General features: G+C 46.2%; 1 protein-coding gene across 2 annotated transcripts in view; it reads left to right on the top strand.

Moving 5' to 3' along the window:
• The window catches only part of OTOA (otoancorin), an 80,745-nt gene extending 69,718 nt beyond the window's left edge, over positions 1-11,027 (top strand). For both annotated transcript variants that reach the window (XM_070461021.1, XM_070461022.1), the window contains 5 exons: positions 3,508-3,650; positions 3,885-4,021; positions 4,529-4,626; positions 7,838-8,033; positions 10,374-11,027. In XM_070461021.1, coding sequence (XP_070317122.1) covers positions 3,508-3,650; positions 3,885-4,021; positions 4,529-4,626; positions 7,838-8,033; positions 10,374-10,444 — 645 coding nt within the window. In that variant the 3' untranslated portion in view covers positions 10,445-11,027. The remainder of the gene's footprint in view (positions 1-3,507; positions 3,651-3,884; positions 4,022-4,528; positions 4,627-7,837; positions 8,034-10,373) is intronic.
• The last annotated feature ends 3,691 nt before the right edge of the window (positions 11,028-14,718 follow it).

Genomic DNA, 14,718 nt, shown 5'->3' on the forward strand with positions numbered 1-14,718 from the left:
TATTCAAGTCATCTTGGCATACTTGGCATTACCTTGGCATCTTGGCATAGTTACTTAACCTCTCTGTGCCTCAGTTTCCTCATCTGTGAAATAGAGATAATATTTACTTCCTAGGGTTGTGGGGATTAGAAAAGATAGTATGTATAAATGGTCAAAAGAGTGTTGGCATACAGTAAGCATTCAATAAGTATCACCTGTTATTATTTGGGATGCACATTTCCATTCAGTCAAGGACATTTAAATCTAAGCACAGTGTTAACTGAAATTCCCTTATAGCACCTGTGAGCTTTGTAATCATTGAGGGAAGCTTCATGAAGACATTGACCAATCTGATTTGCAGAAATGTAGGAAATCTCTCTGAAGCCAATCCATCATGTGATTGGATTAGAGAGGCAGTAATCTGATGTCATTTCAAAGGAATATATATTGCCTATGGCTTCTGTAAATCACTCACTCAGATGTTCATCTATTCATTCATTCAAAAAGTACTTATTATTCATAATGTACCCTACTGTGGGCTAGGCATTATGCCAGGTACTGGGAATATGGTAGTGAACTAGCTGGATAGGGTCTTCATCTTTGGAGATTCTGCTTGGTGATACAGACAAAAAGTTGAGCAATCAAGAGGAAACTTTTAACAACTTTTGATAAGGGATAAGCAGAAGATGGACAAGGTTCTCATGGAAATAGCAGGGAGGGAAGCTACTTGGGATGGGAGAATACAGGAAGTCATCTCTGAGCGGGTAGCATTTAAACAGACCTGAGGGATAGAAAGGCAATAGCCGTGTTAAAAAGTGGAATCCCATTGGAACGTTTCACAATGTTTGCCAACACTTTCTCTTAACACTAGAGTAATCCATATTGTGTGATGGGATGGACTGACATTAAAGGGAGATGGGAAGATTCACTGTGGCTCTTCCACTTCCACTCAGGAGATGTTCATCCTTGGATGTCCCCTCCCTACCTTTGCCTTGTGAGCTCTGGTCCTTTTATAATCTTTATAATCTGTCTCCATGATCCCTGACAATCCACACTATTATGCAGCTCATCTTTAGGGGATTGACTTGGGTCCTTCCTCAAGTCCAACATAGGCAGATGAAATTAATCAGGATTCATCCAGTTACAAGTGACAGAAAACCCAACTCAAAGAGACTTGAGCAAGAATAGAGTTTGTTAACCCAATAAAAAATGAATGGAAGATCTAAATAGACAGTTCTTCAAAGAAGACATACACAAGGCCAAAAAGCACATGAAAAGATGCTCAACATCACTAATTATTAGAGAAATGCAAACCAAAACTACAGTGAGGTATCACCTGAGATTGGTCAAAAAATCTACAAACAATAAATGCTGGAGAGGGTGTGGAGAAAAGGGGACTCTCCTACCCTGTTGGTGGAAATGTAAATTGGTGCATTATAGAGAACAGTATGGAGGTTCCTTAAAAAATGAAATCTGAATTTCCATATGATTCAGCAATCCCACTCCTGGGCATATGTCCAGAGAAAACCATAATTCAAAAAGATACATGCACCCCAGTGTTCATTGAAGCACTGTTTACAATAGCCAAGACAAGGAAGCAACCTAAATGTCCATCAACAGAGGAATGGATAAAGAAGATGTGGTACGTGTATACAATGGAATATTACTCAGCTATAACAAGAGTGAAGTAATGCCATTTGCAGCATCATGGATGGACCCAGAGATTGTTATACTGAGTGAAATAAGTCAGACAGAGAAGGAAAAATATCATATGATATCACTTATATGTGGAATCTAAAAAAATGGTGCAAATGCAAGCACATTTGCAAAACAGAAATAGAGTCACAGATGTAGAAGACAAACTATGGTTACCAGGTGGAAAGGGGAGGAGGGATAAATTGAGAAATTGGGGTTGACATCTACACACTACCATGTATAAAACTGATAACTGAAAGGACTTACTTCCCTCATGGCTCAGAGGGTAGAGAATCTGTCTGCAATGCAGGAGACCTGTGTTCGATCCTTGGGTTGGGAAGATCCCCTGAAGAAGGGAATGGCCCATTCCAGTATTCTTGCTCATGGACAGAGGAGCCTGGTGAGCTACAGTCCACGGGGTCACAAAGGATCTGACATGACAGTGACTAACACTCACTTTTCACTATGGACTTACTATGTAGCACAGGGAGCTCTACTGAATGCTTTGTAAAGATCTATATGGGAAAAGAGTCTAAAAAAGAGTGGAGATATGTATATGTGTTTGTATATATGTGTGTGTGTGTGTGTATATATATACATGTCAGTATATGTGTGTGTATATATATGTGCATATATATATATATATATATATAAGTGATTCACTTTGCTATGCCCCTGAAACTAACACAGTGTTGTAAATCAACTATACTCCAATAAAATTTTTTTTAAAAGAATGGAGTTGACTCCTATCACAGAGGATGTCAAGAGTGGAGTTAAAGTATGGCTGGATCTGGGGGCTTCAACACTGTTGTCAGGAATCCCTCACCATTTTTGACTCTGCTTTCTTCTGTTGGCTTTGTTCAGAGGCAGTTTCTTTCCATGTGGTGAGTTCTAGCAGATTCAGGTGTTTGTCTTCCAAGGCCCAGTCCAGAGTAAAGAAAGCTCAGCTCTTCTAGTTGCCCCAGCCAAAGTCCTGGTTGGTTTTGACTGGATCACATGCCCCATCTAGAACCAATCCCTACGGTCAGGCTAAGAGACATTCTGGCTGGCCAGGACTGGACCACAGCATCACTCCTCGAACTCAGAATGCAGTTAGCTCCAATTGGACCACATGAAGTAAGAGTGCGGGAGAGCTGGCTCACCAGGGAAAGTCATGAACAATGAATGGCCACTATGTTAAATTAAGGGGATCCTCCACTACACATCAGCCCCTAAAACCAAAGCTAATTGGAAAGATTCCCGTGTGGTTTTAAATGCCAGAGCATTTAATGTACTACCCTCTGGAACTGAAGAGTGAGAGACAAACCTGTTTCAGGGTAGATTTCACGAAGGTCACATCTGACTTGAACTCCCAAATAAAAGGATGGATTTTAACAGTTGGGAATGTAGGAAGGGCATTTCAGATGAGGCACTGACTTGAGTAAAGGTGTAAAGGCAGAACATACAAGGTTTTATCAGAAAATTGTGAAAACAGATGCTGGAAAAGTTTGGGTCCTAATGCAGAAGAACTTAAATGACCAAACTATGTGAAAGTCATGAATGATGAGGGGAATAAGCCAGCAGACACAGACCCAAGGTACCGGTGTCTTTAATGTTGAAGGATACAAAAACTTCATGGTCTAAAGATGCCTCCATAGATCAGGAGACATACTCAGTAGAAGCAGCACCATCGGGAGGTCAGCCTGGATGAGTGGCTAGGATGGTTGGAATGGGTAATGTGTCCAGAGGAGAAGCGTGAGCAATCAGTCAGGAACTGGCTCCATTATCCCCTTGGATCTTGGGGTCTAGATCATCCCTGGATGGTTCATTTCTTGTCCTTCCACATTTTTATAGGCTAAATCCATTCTGCAAGGGTTTCTGGAGGATTCAGGCTATAGTGTCCAGGATCTGAAGAGCTTCCACTTGGTAGGACTTGGTGCAACGCTGTGTGCCATGAACATCACTGAAATCTCACTTATAAAGATCTTGGAGTTCAGGTAACCAAAATACTAGTGCACAGAGTGGCAAATGATTGATTTGTTGGTTCATTCATTCATTAATTTATTCATCAAGATGTTCTCTGCTTCCTGCTGCCTTGCAACATTTCTGGGATAAAATAGGGAGTGAGATTAGCTGGATCCTTTCTTGGTGCTGAGCCTACCTACCTTTTGCATATCTGTTTTGTCTGGAGAGTCTCCTAGGCTCATGCTATATCCCTCCCTTGTGACCAGGGTGGTGGTGGCCAGAATCGGGACCCTGCTCTGCAGTCCCCAGGTCTTGGCGGAGTTTAAGAGGAAGGCAGAAGTTGTGTTTGGGGAGCCCACTGACTGGTCCAGGTTTGTCTTGCAGGAGCTTGGGACCATTGCAGGTAAGAGGCACCTTGAGCATGCCTTTCTCCCCCTTTCCAACCTTAAATCTGGGGACAAAAGCAAACAACAAAATCCTTGGCCACCTATAGTGAACATCCATAGAGTTATGGTAGAACCTAGATTTCATGACTTCAAGTTGCAGAAGGTGGGGTCTGCAAGTCTGCTTTTTAAACAAGCTCTCTTGGTAATTCTGTGTAGCTAAAGTGGTTTAGAATGTTATCTAATTGGCTCCAAAATAGATTTATACACAATTTAAAATTTGTGTAAAGTGAAGCTCCTTCTGGGCATAAATTTCCTTGTAGGAGACCAATCAGGGCTAATGTGACCCACATATTTTTTCCTGAGTTGATTAAGGAACCCAGTTCCCCAGTGTGACTTTCAGGGCCTTTTGTAAGGAATGATGTTTGCCTAGAACATGCAGATCTGTACATTACACAGTGCCATTAATAAAACAAACGGAGTTCTGATGGCTTGAATTAAACCCTCTGATTCCTTTTTCTCCCCAGCTGGATTAACTAAAGAAGAGCTCCGAATGCTTGATAAGGATTTGATGCCATATTTCCAGCCATCAGCAATCAAATGCCTTCCTGATGAGATATTCAAAGTAAGTACTCAGTTCCTCAAGGAGAATGGGAGCTTGACCCCATTTCAAATCACACAGGGAAGCAGATGGTGGGTGTTGGATTCTAGGGACCTGCAACCTGCTTCTGCTAATAGGGCCAGAGGAGAGCTATATGCCAACAATGGATGGATCACAACATAATTTTAGCTGTTTTTGTTTTTAAAGTTTTTTTCTTTAATTTTAACTTATCTTTTAATTGTGTCTATTTTTATGGTTTCCCTCTCTTCACAGCCACTGGCACTGATTTTCTATTTATGATGGTATGACAGGTGTATATTCTCTTATCCCAAACCCTTGGGAGCAGATATATTTCAGAATTTGGAATTTTCCGGAGTTTAGAAAGATCACTCTGTGAATCTACAGTATTGTAAATGAACACCTTCAGCAATGTCTGGGGGAAGCACCTTGTAAGCAGGTACATTAATATTTCTGTGAAGAAATCTGTGACAAATCACACTAATTGGAATAAATAGAGACTAAATGGTTTCACATCAATTCAGGTCAGATTTTGCTGGCAAATGAGTTTGTCTTAAACTTTGGAGAAAACTTACATGTTTCAGACCTTTTTTAGACTTCAGAATTGTAGATGAGGGATGACATTTCCATTAACATTTCCTTTTAAAATAAATTTAAGTGAAACATTTAAATTGATTTAAAGAAAAGTATTCAGAAAGCCACAATAGGATAGGTAGTAAACAGCTATGGGAAAAATTGAGGGGGTTGAAGTGAATCTGAGGATAGGGAAGCAGATGTATAAGATTAGGAGAGGGTTTGGTGAGGGCAGTCTGCTCTGATGAAGAGTGACTCTGGTGTTCTTGTGTGCTGGGTAATTTGGAAACATATTCTGTCCACCAAAACTGGAAAAGGCACACCAGGCTAGACAAGCTCCCATGATGCTTAAGACAGAGAACAGATCTGAACCACTTCAGGACCAAGAACAATTCCCAGCACAGACCAGGTGTGAGCTCTGTTTGAAAAGTGGAAGTCGCTTTGTGACTCCATGGACTATACAGACCATGGAATTCTCCAGGCCAGAACACTGGAGTGGGTAGCTGTTCCTTTCTCCAGGGGATCTTCCCAACCCAGGGACTGAACCCAGCTCTCACATTGCAGGCAGATTCTTTACCGTCTGAGCCTCCAGGGAAGCCCAAGAATACTGGAGTGGATAGCGTAGATCCCTTCTCCAGAAGATCTTCCTGACCCAGTAATCAAACTGGGGTCTCCTGCACTACAGGTGAATTCTTTACCAGCTGAGCTCCCAGGAAAGCTGTTTGGGGGAAATAAATAAGTAGCTGTCCTTAAAGGCCATTCAGCTTCTCTTTTGGGGGCTCTGCATGGGGTAGGCAGCTTGGTCCTTGAAGTTGGCATGTTGCTGAGCATGCTCTCCTGGTCTTGTTTGGAACGTACTTTGCAGTTTACTTTTTCTGGAAATTCCTAGCGGCCACTTACATTGTGGTAGGCTTCAGCCTAGGTGCTAGGGTATAGATACCAGACTAGGCTCACATGGCATGCACCAGTGAAGGCGTATAATGCAGTGCCTTCAGGGGCTTGAAAAAGTAACAAAAGAATGTAGTGGCCTGGGTAGGGACTAAGGTGAAATGGAGAGCCAGTCTAAAGCTGGGAAGGCTGCTTCTCATCTCTGGCACAGGATGCGATGCAGTGTGACAGTGTGGGCCTAGCATTGCTGCCGGATCTTCCTTTTTTTTTTTTTTTTTAGAATCCTGAAGTCTCATTTTCATGTGACATCTGATAATTAAATGTTGGAACCACTTTGATTTTATTTTTTGAAACAGTTTAATAGGCCTAGGGTGGCAAGCCGCAACATTGGAAAAATAGGTAATTTTTATAATACAGACTCTGTGTTAATGGTAGATGTAAGGGATAAGCCAGGAATGAATGCCTGCTCTGTGTGTGCATGTGTTTGGTGAGAGGGAGGAGGTGATGCTGAATTTTGCCCAGGACAGGTCAGCTAGGTGAGGAGGAGGAACAGTGTTCCAGGTGGAAGGATGTACTGCCTCCTGGGGGTTACACCTACGGCTGTCCATTCTCCAGGAGTGAAGGGTACCAGCAAGGAGTGGGGGTGGGGTGCTGGAGAGGTGGGCAGGACCCAGAGCTTGAAGGCCAAATTACTATGTAAAGAGCTTGAACTTCGTCCTGGAGAGGGGGCAGAAAGGGTTCTAAGCAGGGGAATGACATGATTCCAGGGAAACATCAACCCCGACAAGAAAGAATAATGTGAAGGAGCAAAGACAGGGTGAAAGAGCAGAACCCCCTTTCTCAGAATCTTTGGGACCCTTAGAAAATGAGCAGCGTGACTTTAGAGGCACCTGACATCCCATCTCATTTCACACCCACTAGTCACCGAGTCCTCTAAGCCAGAAGTGATGGCAGAAAACATCTTGTTCAGGGCCCTTGAGCAGAATTCCCACTGCTGTGTGTCTATGGCACACGTCACTAATAGATTACTGCACTTACCCTTTGCAGAACCCTTACTGGACTGACCTGTGATAAGTTGAGAATCCACATAGGAGATAAGTTCTCTGTGCCATTCCATATCTAGTCCAGAAGCACAGAGAGGCTATGAAACTTGCCCAGGGTCACACAGCTAGTGGGTGGCAGAGCTGGGACACAGATTAAAAGCTTTGCCCTTTAGATGTGTGTTTTCTCTGCCACATCAGGGTTTCTCCGGTGGGGGACTTAAAGCATTATGGGCAGGGTGACTTGCACTGCATTAAACAACATTAAGTCGCCTTATCAACTCTCTTTTACTACTGATTACTTCAAGGAGGAAATCTCAATTTGGAGCTAATATATATATATATATATATATATACATATATATATATATATATTTAAAAGAGGCCCCAGGATCAGACAGTGTTGGCCAAGAGATCTAGCTAGAATTTAGTAATGTTGTTTTACTTCTTCTGCCATATTTTAAACGAGTACTTATTGCAAGTCATCCTAAGTTTCCATTTTTGGAAATTGCCATTAATTTTTTTTTTTTCCATTTTATCATACATTTATGTTAGTAGTGAAAGAGTGATCTGATTTTAAGGAAAAATCCTGAAGAGGAGCACAAATGACAGATACATGAGTACCGCAAAGTTGTGCGGGCCCAGGGCGGATGCCCGAGCTTTGGGAAAGTCTCGGAGGGGCTCCTCTGAGGGCGCTGTCCCCTTCCCCCCTGCAGGAGCTGTCGGCCGAGCAGATCGCCTCCCTGGGCCCTGAAAACGCGGCGGCGGTGACCCCAGCGCAGCGCCGGCAGCTCAGCATGGTGCAGCTGCAGAGCCTCCAGCGGGCGCTAGATGGCGCCAAGACTCGCTCCTGGCTGGACGCGCCTCCGAGCGCCAGCCCCGCCCGGACCCCCTCCTCTAAGTCTCCTCCCGGTGAGCCGGACAGACCCAGCCCCACCTCCCACTCCTAATCCCCATTCCTCGTCTCTCGGCCCGCCCCGCCTGACAGGGGGCGGCGAGAAGGTTCCTAAAATTCAGAGTGGGTGGGGTCTCGGACGGTCCTTGAAGATTCTGCATTCAGAGAAAAACCCACAGTCCGTACCAAGCATATATAAAGAATGGTCAACTACGGAGCACTTGCGAGTCTTGGGATGGGGGGAGCTCTTAAAACTTGCCAGCCCCACGGACCCCACCCAGAACCCACTGAATCAGAGTTTTTCAGGATTTAAGCCTTTTCAGTGGTTCCTTTGCTCCTCCGTCCTTCTCACCGTCCAGGATTAATCAATTCAGTCTATATATTTTGGGCACCTACTATGTGCTAAGCCTGCAGTAGGAGCTGGTGAGTAAGCTCTCTTGTAATAAACAAGGAGATTTCAAATCTGATTAAGACCAGGAAAGGAAAGCAGCAGAAGGAAGTGGTGGTGATGAAGAAATGAGCTGAGCTGAGGAGTCGGGGGTGGAGGTGGCTTTCTTTCCCGTTTTGTTTTTTTTTCCCCCTCCCTGCCTGTCTCACATCCCCTCCCCTTGCCCTCACACGTGTTTATGACTCCTGTCTTTAGTGAGCACAGTCTTTGCACCAAGTATGGTGCTCGGCTCTGGGGAGGCAGCTGTGAACCAGCCTGTCCTTGTGGAGCGCCCCAGTCCAGGGTGGGGGTGACGGAAGCCCCAGTACCCAGGCGACCATGAGGCAATACGAGGGGTACTGTGAGGGGGGACACAGTGATCGCTGGGGGGGAAGCGGCTGTGGAAACCTCCTGAAGACTGATTTCTAGGCTGCAAACCCAGCTGGAGACATGGACCCAGCCACGTGGGGAGTGTCCCAGGTAGAGGCAGGAGCGGATGCAAATACCCAGAATTCAAAGAGAGCTGGGGCCTCACCATCTCCAGGTGCCCCCCCCCCCCCACCTTGGGGATGGGAGGATGCCCAATTTCTGCAAATGGGAGCCATACCCTTTGATTTATTACTATCTTTAAACTTTTTCATCGAAATACAATCTGCATACATGTAAAAGGTATTTGAAAATGTTGCAGTGTTTTGGGTCTTATATAGTGCATACAATAGACAATGCACATTGTTTAAAATATGAAAAGATTGAAAAGGTGTGAAGTGAAACATCCACCCTCCACCCCCTGTTCCACAGTCACCCAGTTCCCCTCCTCAGAGCGACCAATGTTACCAGCTTGTGGATCTGTCCAGAGATATTCTATGCACACCCATAGATTATCTCTGTACTTTTACAAAAGCTTATTATATGCTTTGTTCTGTGACTTGCATTTTTCACCTGAAAATTTACCTTAGAGACAGTTCCATATCCATATCTAGGAGCCGTGCAGTTCTTGGTTTTCTGGCTATGCTGTAACTGTCTTTAACCAGATCTCTATAGAGGATAATTCAGTTGTTTCTATTTTTATACTGTTACAATCAATGCTGCAGCGAATGACTTTATATACTTCGCATCTGTTCAAGTATATCTGCAGGGTAAACTCTTCCAAGAGAGACTGGGGGGTCAGAGGGTCGGTGCATCTGGAAATTCTGATGCAGGAGAAGCCTAGTTCTTCTTTCCTTCCATTCACCCCACCAGCCTGAGCTGGTCCTGGCAGCCTGGTGAACCGTTCCTGGGGGCCAGGCACTTAATCTTGTTTCCTAAACTTGCTTTGTTATCTGAACCACTTGGGTGTGATACTTAAAATCCAGATCCCCTGGCCTGGTACCTGACTTGCTGAATCAGGATTTGCAGGGGAAGATCCCCAAATCTGCATTTTTAGCCATCTCCCCAGGTGACTCCTGTGATTAAGGCACTTCTGCTGCTGCTAAGTCGTTTCAGTCGTGTCTGACTCTGTGCGACCCCATAGACAGCAGCCCACCAGGCTCCCCCGTCCCTGGGATTCTCCAGGCAAGAACACTGGAGTGGGTTGCCAGTTCCTTCTCTAATGCATGAAAGTGAAAAGTGAAAGTGAAGTCGCTCAGTCATGTCTGCCTTTTAGCGACCCCATGGACTGCAGCCCACCAGGCCCCTTCGTCCATGGGATTTTCCAGGCAAGAGAACTGGAGTGGGGTGCCAGTGCCTTCTCCGAAGGCAGTTCTGGTACTTGCTAATTCACGCAGTCTCATATACTTTGCCCTCCCGCCTCTTGCTTTTTGGGGTCATTATTCTTGTTTAGGGTTGAGCAAGCCAAACCTAGTGAGGGGGAGGTGCAGGGAGCTGGTGCGATGTGCTCACCCTCTGTGGGCTGCTGAGACCTCCTGTGAACTCTTGTCTTGTTTCCTTGTAGGAGCCTGGGTCTCCAGGGGTCTTGGGCTGGGCTACCCTCTCCTGGTCCTGATGCCCAAGCTCGTGTGGTGAGTGGTGTTTGCGCATCGCCCTGGAGTCGAAGCAGCTGGCCAAAGCACTTGCAGACCCCGAGGACCCTACAGAGGGTGGGAGTCCCCCACCCCAACTCGGAGCCTCAACGAGGGCAAGGAGACCTTGGGACTTTGGAACTGAAGAGGCAGTAAAGGAAGAGTAATTAATAAAATGTGATCTTGCACCTTCTTAAACTGGCTTGAATCCTCGGCAGGGAGACCTCATCTCAGTCTCCCTAGTTTTCCAGCTTGGAGACCGGGAAGCTGGGGAGGAGAGAGCATTTCCTGTCAACAGCATGAAAACATTAGTACAAGTTAACACCCTCCCTCTAGAGGGAGATGCCAGCCAGTGATGGGTGCAGGCCTAGGCCCCGATTTCACCAAGACCTGATCTGGCTTCTCTTCTGGTTTTAATTTCCCTTTCTCGGAGATATAGGCCATATTGGATTTCTCCTTCTTAGATATTTAGCAGAGCTGAAATAAATGAATCCCGTAATAGATGCCGATATTCCTGCCTGATTGTTGGGACTAATTGATGTTTTGGTGGGTATTGCATTGCTTGGAAATTAAAACATTTAACATGGCTCAGTGTTAAATCAATTTTAAAATACATTTTCCAGATACTTTCCATTTCCTTGGGAGTCAGCTGAATGAATGGCTGTTAAACTTTCAAAAATATACCTTTCTTGGTGGAGGTGGTGGCTCTTCCGGGTTTTAAGTGCTCTGGGCTTTGGGGATGGGTTGAAATAAAAGAAAATACACTGTGTAAGTCAGTCACTCCTGTGATTATGGCAGAGGAAATGCACCCGTTGGCCCAGTCCTTTTGGAGGCTGGGATGGAGTTACCTCTGGAAATTTGCAAGATGCTCGTGACCTTTGGTTCAGGAAGGCAGAGCTCAGGAAGGGGTGCTTTGCTGCCTCCTGGATGTTATGCCTTCTCAAATTCAGCCATCAGAGTTGTTTCTCACGACACAGCTTAAGGTGGCAAGTTTTTTTGAGGGGCGATTCCCAGCCTCCACCTTCTGCAACTCCCCCAGCTGTTTGCAGAGATCGTGGTCACTGGTGTGTGGGTCACAGTGTGCTGGCTAGGTCTCTGATCAGTCAGGACCTGTACTGTACTGGTTATTAATACAGGTAGATGTTGTGGAGGTTGGTGGGTCTTCAGAAGTCATGTGTGGTTATTCAGTTCAGTTCAGTCGCTCAGTTGTGTCCAACTCTTTGCAACCCCATGAACCGCAGCATGCAAGGCCTCCCTGTCTATCACCATCTCCCGGAGTCCATCCAAACCCATGTCCATTGAGTCGGTGATGCTATCCTACCATCTCATCCTCTGTTGTGTCCTTCTCCTCCTGCCCTCAGTCTTTTCCAGCATCAGGGTCTTTTCAAATGAGTCAGCTCTTTGCATCAGGTGGTCAAAGTACTGGAGTTTCAGCTTCAGTATCAGCCCTTTCAATGAATATTCAGGACTGATTTCCTTTAGGATGGACTGGTTGGATCTCCTTGCAGTCCAAGGGACTCTCAAGAGTCTTCTCCAACACCACAGCACCAATTCAAAAGCACCAATTCTTCGGCGCTCAGCTTTCTTTATAGTCCAACTCTCACATCCATACATGACCATTGGAAAAAACCATAGCCTTGACTAGGCGGAATTTTGTTGACAAAGTAATTAATGTCTCTGCTTTCCAATATGCTGTCTAGGTTGGTCATAATAGACTGGGTGTGGAGGGTGTGGCCCTGTGGGTGTTACTTGGGGTCTGATCTGATTTTCTTTCATCTGCTTCTGGAGCCCAGATCACTGATCTCGTTACCAACTCCAGCCCCAGTTTAGCTGGGCGGGACCGGCTGCTTCGAGCGGGGTGCTGGGTGAGAATGTGTCTGCCCAGATTCCCGTCAGAGAGGCCTTGGACCTTGCTCAGTAGTCCCACTTTCTTCCAGTCTTGAATTATCCTGGGCAACCACAACTTCCTATGAGTCAGACTTCATGCTGCCGATGCCAAGTAGCTTTGCGTCTCACTTTGGCTTCTGATCATTTGTTTCTGGGTTAGTTTCTGGGTCATTCCTCCCATCGTGGGTGACAGTAACAGCTCCTGTTCTGCAGGTCCAGTCTGCATCAGGCGCTGCTCTGAGGTCTTTACCTGTATCCTTAGCTCACGTCATCATCCCCCCGACCCTGCCAGGTGGATGCTGTTGGTTCCCGTTTTCCAGATAAGGCGACTGAACCCAAGAAAGATGAAGGAACTCTTGTCTAAGGCCTCTCAGATAGTGAGGATTTGGGTTCTGACTTTTTGTCTCGCCCTCTGCTGCCTCCCAGATGGATATTCTTGAACTTCTCTAACGAGTTAGATCAGAGAGAGGTTCTGTAGATCCCTTCCCCTCCTCCTCTGGCGGGAGGCCAGCTTGCCTCACAGCTCATATAATTGGTGATTGCCTCAGGCAGGAAGACAAATCCAGCTTATGCCCTGCAGGACCCCCGGGGTCTCGGGTTGAAGTGTGCAGCCTTCTGCACGCAGAAAAGCAGCGGTCACACCACAGGTACAGCTCCCGTTCACCTTTTCAATGTCAGCGGTGCTTTGGGTTCCCAGCCTTCACCTTCTGCAGCTCCCCCCAGCTGTTTGCAGAGATCACGGTGCCTGGTGTTGCGGGTCACAGTGTGCTGGCTCTGGCTCTGATCGGTCAGGGCTTGTGCCATAGTGGTTATTCAAATTTTTGAACATTGCTCAGCTAGATCCTTTTACAGATCCCCTGCCATCAAGCTTGATGGGGCTGGGAGTCTTTCTGCACCTTCAGTCTGCCATCCAGTGGGATTAGATTTAAGCTAGTCCCTCTAGACCTGGTACCCAGGGGTTCAGCCAGAGGGGCTGGGATGGGATCTACTGCCAATGAAAGGTGGCTGTGAGTTGGTGCGTGTGTGAACATGTGTGAGTGTATGTTTACCTGGCTTTACTGAAGAAATGCTGTCATGGAAGAGGCAGTAAACAACTTAATATTAAATATTAGGTATTTCTTTGTCCTTAAAAGTTCTTTGTCCATCCTTGCCTCCTTTAAACACATCTCTATGGCCTCCCTGTAAAGCATATATGTAATAAACAGGGAGGCCTGGCAGAATTCCAGCCCACGCAGTGTCTAAGTGGCACGTCTTCAAAGGGCAAATCTTGAAACCTTCTTGAATTGAGTATCCTTGCTACAAATCCATCCAGGACGTCCAGCAGTTCCTGGGATTCTCAGCCACTTCAGGAGAGTCGCTGTCCACTTCTCTGTCTTTCCTGCCCCAGGAACTGATTATTTCAGAAAGGGACATAGCTTGTCTGATCCTTGAAATCTTGGCAACTCACCGGCAGGTGAAGACCTTATTTGCCTTCACCTTCATCCTGGCCTTTGAGCCCAACAAAATGCCTGCTGATGAAATGTGGGGGAAGGGACTGTCCTTCCCCAGGAGACCTCTGGCCCTGAGGAGTTCCTTCCAGTCTCCGAGACCCTCTGGAACACTCCTGTGTCGGGGGCAGCTAGACAGTGGTTCCCAACTCTTCTGCTCACTCCCTTTATTAGGATGGAACAGCCAAGCTTTTGCCACATGACTTCCGTGTGCATCTCAGTGGGTAGAGTCTGCTTCCCCACCTGCTGACTTTGGCCATTGAGCAGACAGGACATCATCCCTCCAGCAGAAGTCTTACACATGCTTGTGTGATTTGACCTCTTGGTAGTTGCTTCTGCATGTAAGGAGACCTGTGGGTGAGGAGACATGGAGCAGACCTGAGCCCAACGCACAGCTAGGAGCTAAGCTGAGATCAGCAGGACCCAGCTGAGATCAGCAGGACCCAGCTGAGCTCAGCCAAGCCCAGGAGAGCTGCAGCCAACCTGAATACTCCTACGTGAGAAGTATACATTTGTTAAGGAAAGCCATGGAGATTTAGGGTTATTTGTTACTGTAGCCAAAGCTGACTTGCACTCCATGTCTTCCACATGGCTTCCTGGCACGGGCTGGTCACGTGCTGTCCCTTTCTTCACATTCCCATCATTTGCCCTGTAGGCTGTGCCCATTAGGGAAGCTCTTTGTTAAATACTGTGCTTCTTGATACAACACTATGGCCCCTAACTGCCTCTTACTTCCCGTTTCCAAGACCAGGGGCCGTGGAAATCAGGTAACTGCTCCTCTGGGGTCAGAGCTTCTGCCCATAACATGGTTGTTCCATCTGCTTTGCCATGGCAGCCTTCATATCTAATGGCTCATTGAACTATCTCACCTGGATCACTCACCGATCCAACATCACTGCCTCCA

The sequence above is a fragment of the Odocoileus virginianus genome, chromosome 33, assembly GCF_023699985.2.
Source record: "Odocoileus virginianus isolate 20LAN1187 ecotype Illinois chromosome 33, Ovbor_1.2, whole genome shotgun sequence".
Lineage (NCBI taxonomy): Eukaryota > Metazoa > Chordata > Mammalia > Artiodactyla > Cervidae > Odocoileus > Odocoileus virginianus.